Source organism: Austrofundulus limnaeus, unplaced genomic scaffold (genome assembly GCF_001266775.1).
Source record: "Austrofundulus limnaeus strain Quisiro unplaced genomic scaffold, Austrofundulus_limnaeus-1.0 Scaffold1853, whole genome shotgun sequence".
NCBI classification, from domain to species: domain Eukaryota; kingdom Metazoa; phylum Chordata; class Actinopteri; order Cyprinodontiformes; family Rivulidae; genus Austrofundulus; species Austrofundulus limnaeus.
Window position 1 is genome coordinate 2,880 of NW_013954255.1, and position 9,012 is coordinate 11,891.

At 39.2% G+C, this 9,012-nt stretch overlaps 1 protein-coding gene across 1 annotated transcript in view; it reads right to left on the reverse strand.

Moving 5' to 3' along the window:
• Window positions 1-7,234: 7,234 nt before the first annotated feature.
• The window catches only part of asb1 (ankyrin repeat and SOCS box containing 1), a gene marked incomplete at its 5' end in the record, with an annotated part of 21,476 nt that continues 19,698 nt past the window's right edge, over window positions 7,235-9,012 (reverse strand). The window contains 2 exon segments of the mRNA XM_014033805.1: window positions 7,235-7,583; window positions 8,165-8,547. Coding sequence (XP_013889259.1) covers window positions 7,453-7,583; window positions 8,165-8,547 — 514 coding nt within the window.

Here is a 9,012-nt window from a genome sequence, read left to right on the forward strand (position 1 = left end):
TCTTTTTTTGCCAGGAAAGCTACTTGAATGGATCATTCATAGTTAGAAATGATCACGAATGAGCGAAATGGGCCGTCCTCACGTTTAGAGAAGTTTTAAAGGGACAGTATCATGTAAAATCAACTTTTTTGAGTTTTATATCATGTTATAATGTTATACTCTCATAAAAAACATGCCCAAAGCCTTGCTCTGACTCATTCATGCATGTTTGAGAAATCCTGCAGCGTTTTTAAGAAGTCATGCTGAGGAGCAAAATGACAGGTGGGGACCAGAAACGCCCCTGGGACTTGTCTTTAAACCAAACTTCCTCATGGCAGAGCGTGCCCCTCCCTCCCCACCTCTCCACACACCCCACCCATGACTCCTGCAGGCTCTCGGGTGAAACTGAAAGTGAAACTTAAAGTGTCGGCGGAGCTCCTAACACTAGTAATCACGCAGTGGAGCTCTTCTCAAATTAAAAATACCTTTGAAGAAATGTATTTTCAGATGCCAAGTGAGCTGCATCATGCCCCCCCACCCTGCACTGAAATGGACGAGACAGAAGCGGAAGGTGGTTCTTAAAGAGACAGAGGCCAATTTCAAGGTGTTTAGAAGAGGAAGTGATGAGAAGATAATTTTATTTTCTATTTAAACATAAAAACAACCTTTTAATAACAGCTAAAGGTGACATAGACACTTTATTATGGTATAGTATTTAAATGTATCCCTGGGAAACACATAATATTGCCCATTTAACAGGGAAAAAAACTGAGGCTCCTTTGGAAACACCACTGTAATTGCACYAATTCAACAGATAAATTTACGCTGTTATACCGACCTGATGTATTTGCTCTAAATTGATTTGTGTTAAACTTTCCTTTAGGATCATAGATGTGATTTTTCCATGAATATCCAAATGTGCTAATTGAGTTTGCATAATTCCAATAATGTTTTCAAATAGCAACCTCAGCTTTTACTCTGTTGACCAGTGACCTGGAAAAGCTGGGCTTCACTACGCGCATTTCCAACTACGAAATGGTCTATTAGCCAAGAACTTGTACATGTTTCTTTATACTCTTCTGACATTAAACTTCCATAATGTTTAATAATTTACACCTAAAATTTGGTGCTTCAGCGGAGAAGCATAAACAGACTCGTCCATCATACTGTCTGTGTTTTCCACCTTCGACCTGCAACCCATTAGTCTATTTTCTACCAGCTACTAACCCAACACAGTTTTTATTAGCTTTAATGCAGTTTGGCATTTCTGGGGGTCTAAAACGGTTRCATTATTTCTAAAGGGCAACGTTTACAGTTGAAGCTGTAAAACACACAAAATAACTAAATATCACCTAAATGAGAGGAAACTAATTAAGAATAAGAGCAAAGTTACAGACTGGGACAGTAATTACAGAAGCAATCACTTCACATCCTTCCTGGCTTTTCCCACATTTCACAACTACCGGCCCCTCTGGAACTCACTCAAATTAAGAGTCATTAAGCCCCTCTGAGGCTTTTAATTAAAGCCCACATTTATTAGTAAAGATTCCTTCGGTATTTCTAACCATATACTTCTTAATTATATCAGTAAAGCTGAAGGAATTCCCTGTTTGTGTTGCGCTTCAGCACTGATTGAGTGGTTTATGGAGCATAACGGCCTTACCAGAGGGGGAAAAAGGAGCTCTGTGACGTGCAGCCCACATGTGCTGGGGTTAAAAAAAATAGATCAATCTGAAGCATCCAGGATTTCTTGTTCAACTGATCAGGCAAGAGCCAAAAAAATCAGCCTTTTTTAATATTTTGTGTCACCTCTGTGAATCACATTAGCTTTAGATGAGTCTGGAGAGAGAAATGTGTGTGTTCTGTGTGTGTGTCAGAGGTAAACACTCAGTAATGTCATCACTGAAGGAAACTGCATGAAGAATGAGATCATTCAAAATAAAAGCTCATGGTGATTAACCACGCTGTTGGATAAAAAAATAGGTTTAGATAAAGAAAAAAACGTTTTTTTTCTCTTGAAGTTCTGTTAATTGAAGGCTTAGCATTCCTTAAATTAATGCATATTATTCATGCCAGAATTTCAGACAAATGACATCATTTTGTTTGTCATTGCCATGTTTGTGTTTCTTCCTTTGCTGTGGTGGTCAGCTCGAATCTATCTGAAAATGTACCTATTTGTCAGAGAACACCCTGTGATTATTGTCCGACAGTTTTGTATTTAATCTCTCCTGTGATTGTTGAGATATTCTGCTAGTGATCCAGACGAACGAACACAAACGGGCCGAACCATGACAGTCAAACACCTGCAGAAAAACAGAGTTTTATGGAAACACTAAATCAATGGGAGCGTGTCTAAAAGCTGCGGTGAGCTCATGAAACGAGCCTGGCGTGCAGGTCCACAGTTGAAGCGGAACACTGTGGTGATATCAAAAGAGTTTGGTGAGATTTTGGTTGCAGCTGGTGGTGCAAATAAACTTTGGAATGAACAACATCGTTCAGCGTTTCCAGGCTCCCGGTGGTTTTCAGAGGGAAAAAAAGGCAGCTTTGTTTCTTTTGTTGCAGCCACCAAAAAGTTACTTTATGGATGAGGATTAATTCTGGGTTCTCACTTGATGCATAAACTGAAGAAATGTGGAATAATTGAGGCGGGTCCATTAGGGAGATAGAGACAAAACCACTCACACTGCAGTGGAATATGTTCGAGCTAAAGATCTTTAAAACGGGCGAGGTTTTCCCACATCACACTGCTGTGAAACTGGAGATTTTTCAGTTTTTTAAAATTAAATACACACCATACAATTTTCTTTCCTTTAAAAACAAAACAAAAAAGCTGCAAGAGAAGTATCAAGACAAGTGATAGATTGAAAGAATAACATGATTAGTAAAAAGAATCACTGAGTTATTTTGTAAAACATCTACGCAGTATCACATTTTAATGGTAAAATTTTAACACAAAAGTCCTGAAAATGTCAAAAAAATTAAAAATAAAATCAGAACACAAGAAAATCAGCAGCACACACTCACACACACACACCACAACCGCATGAACAAAGTGTGCCTTGAAAGGAAGACGGTGGTTTACCGAACTGTCCGTACTCATCTTCACTCAGTCTCAGTCAGAGTGTGAGCTCTGCTAATGAAAGACTGGTTTTAATGAGATCTGAGGGGACCAGGATCTTGGGGACACTGAGGTCTGCAGTCAGGAGGGGGAGAGGACAGCTGGAGGAGGACAGAAAGAAAGTTCAGAGCAAAAGGAGAGAGAGAGAAGCTGCAAAAGGGAGGAGAAAAATAAATGTCTGCCATGTGAAAGGAAAACAGTGCCATCTACAGACCAACAGTAATTTGTGTCCAATGATTAAGATTCAGTTCAGAGCTCAACAATTCTAAATGTTTTCTAAATGTTATCTCTCGCCCCCGGAGGACAAAGACAGATGTTTTTGCCAGTCAGATTAAATTCAAGATGGCAGCCACAACCAACTGACCTTAAAAATAAAACAAACAAAAAATAAAAACTTTAATTCAGTCATATTTTAGACGTTGAGCTAAACATTGACATAGTAGCTAAAGCCAGTTACAACACACACTAAGAGTGACATCATGCAATACTACAATATAGTGCAGGGCTATTGAACTGGCGGCCCGCAGGCCACATCCGGCCAGCAGGTGACCAAAGTTCGGCCCAACAATTGGTTCATTCTTTCTTAAAGGGGCAATATCATGTAAAATCTAATTTTTTGAGTTTTATATCATGTTATAATGTTATACTCTCATAAAAACCATGCCCAAAGCCTTGCTTTGACTCATTCATGCATGTTTGAGAAATCCTGCAGTGTTTTTAGGAAGCCATGCTGAGGAGCAAAACGACAGGTGGGGACCAGAAACACCTTTTGGTACCAGAAACGCCCCTGGGGTGTGTTTTTAAGCCGAACTTCATCATGGCAGAGCACCCCCCCCCCCCACACACACACACACTCCGCCCATGACCCCTGCAGGCTCTCGGATGAAAGTGAAAGTGAAACCTAACTGTCTGCTGAGTCCTCAATATTAGTTCTCACTCAGTGAAGCTCGTTTCAGATTAAAAATACCTTTGAGGAAATGTATTTTCAGATGCCAAGTAAACTGTATCATGGCAGCCCCCCCTTCTTCCCCCGCGAGCGCGACCTCCCGCACCGAAATGGGCAAAACGGAAGCGGAAGGTGGTTCTTAAAGAGACAGAGGCCAATTTCAAAGTGTTTAGAAGAGGAAGTGATGAGAAGATAGGTTTATTTTCTATTTCAATATAAAAATAGCATTTTAATAACAGCTGAAGGTGACATATATACTTTATTATGGTATAGTATTTAAATATATGCCTGAGAAACACATAATATTGCCCCTTTAAGCCCAAAGCCCCGGTTTTCTACTTTAATATAATTTCTTTGAGAATAGGACGCATAATGTATTATTTTTGTTTTTGATATTTTTATTATTACTAATTTATTACATATGGTTCTGTATGTTGTATTCATGATTAAACGCAGTAAAATAAACTATTTCAAATGTAACGGATCTTTGCAATACTTTGTTTATTTACACAATGACTAATTGCTGGATGTTCGGCCCCTGAGCTGTTGGCCTGCATTAAACGTGGCCCCCGGAGCAGTTTAGTTGAATAGCCCTGATATAGTGTTATTTTCAAAGTTTGACCCCAAATGGCTGCAACTTCTTTTCTCAGCATTTGATGATTTCAATCTAAAACTCTGGCTTAAAAGATGGCAATGATGGTTGAAATGAATTCTTACAAGGAATGCTTGGCTTTTATTTCTTCTTCTCTTTCAGCCTTATTACAGTTCTGACGGCGTCCAATGTTGTCGGGTCTTTGCGTGACCCTCTTTATGACTCAAGTCCAGGATCCTGCTCTGCTGTTGGGCCTCCTGCTGTTTCCATTCAGGGTTTCCCAGGCTGAGCATTTTCTGCTGGACCAGTTCTGTTTTCTCAAACACTCTGACATTTTGACTCATTTATCAGCTTTATAAATATATCAAACATCGAAGTCGTCTCACGCTTACATTAAAGTAGAGTGCTTTCCCAGAAGGTTCCGGAAGTTACAGTTTTGGGGGGAAAAATAAATAAAACTGAGAAAAAAAGTTGTCAGTGCTTGAAAAAGTAAATTAGTTTCTTAGTTTTTAAACATAAGGACATACAGTATTGCCTACACTCACAAAAAAATGTTTAAATTCAATTTCAATTTTCATAGTTATTTTTATCAGCTGTTCCAAGAAGAAAATTAATCAAGTACGTTTTAGGGTTTTATATAAAAGAACCTGATTAACAAGATGTATAAAAATACACACAAACATACAAGGAACAATCTGAAKTCACATTTAATGAATGCAAATCCAAACGACACATGCATTTAAGCAAAACAACAAATCAGCATGCTGAGTATTTACATGGAAGTGTTTATAAAAAAAAACAACCGATGTACAAAGAAGGCAGCTTCCTGGATAATAAATACATTTAATTTGTTGTTGTATAGATCGTCAGTTTTAAAGACAATGAAATTCTAGGTTTGCAAAAAACAATATCATTTAATTAGATCTAAAATGCATTTAATTTCCTTCACACAGTATTTCAAGGATCTAGTGCCTTTAATTGCTCTTTTATTTATATATATGTAGAACCACATAAATACATAGAATTAATTTTTTAAGTGTATTGTGTAGGATGCAGTGCCACCTAGAGGCACAAACCACAAACTGGATTCCTCTCCATCGAATCACAGTGGAGCTCTCCTAATGCCTGTCTGCAGACAAAGTAGGCGTTTCTCAAGGGACACATCWGATTGGATGACCATCACTTAGGTGTTTCTTCATATCATTAGCTTACTTTTCTAGCTAGCATCAGACTTTCATTTATTTATTTAGTTTCATGAACTTGCTGTTGTTACCGAGGTCATCAGAAGACTTGGGAATAACTTACGTCTTAACGTCTTCATTCATTATGTCCGCCTCCCTTAATAAAGAACTCCGGCTTACATTTCAAAATAAAAGCATCAGTCAGTAGCGATTTTTTTTAGATATTTAGAAATTGGGAGAACTAAATGTTTGTTTTAATGCTACATTGTGATTTGATTTAAAAAAATAAGTTTTGTCTGCTAAAATAATGTAAAAGTATTTAAAGTCAAAAATGAAAGAATAATGAAAGAGAAGCATTTTGAAAAACAGCAAATACATCCAGCCAATCAGCGTTTATGCTTGAGAAACGCCTACTTTGAGTCTGCAGAGAACCCTTGCTCCCTGAAGCAGTGGAGCTTGATGGTTATCTTGTAGAGTTGACCTGTGCCAACTTTGGATATTAAATTTATTTGTGTGAGATAGGGCTGSCACAAACGATTATTTTTATAATCGATTAATCACCGATTATTTATTCGATTAGTCGACTAATCGGATCATACGTTCATTGAATATAAACATAGAGCTTATCGCGCCAGAATACAGCTGCTATTATATAACCATGGTTAGATTTTAGCTATATGCTAACTAAAAATAATTGTTGTGGAAGGCAAGTTCTGCCTTACGGATACAGTATTGCACTGGTTTCTCTTTTATTTTCTTAAAATGATCCCACACTTTGAGCTCTGTTGTCAGGTAGCCATGATACCAGAGCCTGTCTGTATAATGTCTTGTGACGTGCACGGCCTACCCCAGTTACCACTACTGTGCATGTGTGTCAAGGACNTACCACTACTGTGCATGTGTGTCAAGGACAGAAAGGCAGATGTGGCAGTGGAAGGTGTCCAAGCAGTTTGGAGAGAAAAACAAAGCAAAGAACAACCAAAAAAAGAGAAAACGATTAATCGATTATTAAATTAGTCATCGATTATTTTAATAATCGATTAGTCGTCGATTAATCGATTAATCGTGGCAGCCCTAGTGTGAGATAAAACTACTTTGATTCATCTGTTGTTGCACAAATGTCAATGAGAAAATTAAAAAAGGTAGCTACTGTATGTGCAGCTGACTTCAATCAATAAATACTTTACAAATAACTGAATGAAGCATCGAGGAAATGATTAGAAATCAGGATTTTAGGCCTAAGTGATTTAAAATCCAAGTTTGCATGAATACAAGAGCAATTAAAAAATAAAAAAGAGCTAAATCAGACCAATAATGGAGTTTAAACCAGTTCAGTACTCTGTTTTTTAGTCTAAAAGTGCAGGAACCAGATCACATCCTGATGAAAAACACTGAATGTAGGACACATCACAATTCAAGACATGACCAAGACTTTTATGATCCCTCCAGAATTAATTCAAATAATCCTGACACAAAGATGAGACAACTGCTAAAGTGCAAACATTCATGAAAAAATAAAATGATTTATTATCATGAAGAACGGATCAGAAACTTGTCTTTGGGACTCACAGAGAGCTCCCCCCACCCAAACACCAGTTTGGATGAGCACTTCACAAGACCGTGAGGTGGACGGTGCTCAGTTCTGGTGAAGCAGGAAGTTCTTTATAGGTTGTGGTAGCGGTAACGTAGCCACGTAATTCAGGCGGTGTTTGCCCAGAGCTCTGCGGATCCTGATGCGACACATGTGCGTCAGCCGACGAGGGTTTCCTGGGATCAAAAAGAAAAGCAAGTTCATTTAGGTTCAGATAAACCATCAAAAACAGTCGTGAAAGTGACGCATTGTCCCGGAAAAACAATTATAACAGAACATTGTTTGACCTCGTTCTGCACGGTTTACAGGTTTCATGAACACCAGAATGTGTCCCTGAGCGTCTCGCCTGCAGTCCTATTAAAAATGCACAAAGCATCAAATAACAAAAAGGAAAATCACACAACCAAGACTGCTGAGTCACTGAAATCTTAGATTCAGCAAAAAATACACGCATGTAATGGATTCCTCTTTTGTAAGTGCATGAAATAAAAAAAACATGACGCAGCTTGTTTGTGTTTCGGAACTTTCTGAGGATTAATTTAACAATTAAAACCTTTAAATAACCACTTTTTTTTGCATTCTTTGAGAATAAATTGTTGATTAAATTAGGCTTATTGAGAAATTCTGCAATTACATAGGATAATGTTACCCTTTGTGAATATGTATTTCCCAAAAATCCACAAAAAAAAGCTTCAAGTTTTGTCAGAATCTTACATTTTCTTGTTTTTGGAGTTGTCCAAAAGTTATTTGTACTCACTCTTCGCTTCCAGGAAGACCCTGAGTGCCTCTGGATCCACCTTCCTCCGGTTCCGCGCCTCGAGCTCGGACTTGTCCCAGGGCACYAGTGCCGTGTCGGCGCCGTGGTCCAGCAGCAGGTGCACGAAAGCCGCCTCGCACCCGTGTCGCAGCACCGCGTCCAGCAGGCAGGAGGCAAGGCCGCGGGTCAGGGCTTCCTGGCAGACGGGCCCGGTGTAGTTGAAGTCGGGCTGAGCGCCGGCGCTGAGCAGCAGCRGGAAACACTCCAGGTGGTGGTACGCCGCGCTGATGTAGAGGGGACACACCACCAGGGTGTTCAGGGTGCGGGCGCTCAGGAGGAGCCGGGGACCCAGCTGGTGGTCAATGTCAACGTCAGCGTTGAACCTGGGACAAAACAAACCGTGCAGCCCGGTTTTTTTAAAGCACCTGGTTGCAGTGGTGCGCAGCGCTAATTCAAAAATTTAGCGCCGCAATTTCTAAAGCGCTTATGAAAATATTTAGGTCCACAACCTCAAAATCGCTTATGTCTTAGATAAACTAGCGGAAGTTAATTTTAAAGCGCAAGTTCAATTTGACACTTACTAGCTGGCAACAATTCATGTATAATATATACACAACACTGCCAACTAGTGGTGTAGGAAATCTTTTACAACTTAATTCTACAACCGCCGATTGCTGGGGATGTGATTTCCTGAAACAGAACCTTTAGCTCCTGGTGTAAAAATTAAAAAGTTGTTGAGGATTGCTAGTTCGACTGATTCTTTAAAAAGTTGTTGAGGATTGCTAGTTCGGCTGATTCTTTAAAAAGTTGTTGAGGATTGCTAGTTCGGCTGATTCTTTAAAAAGTTG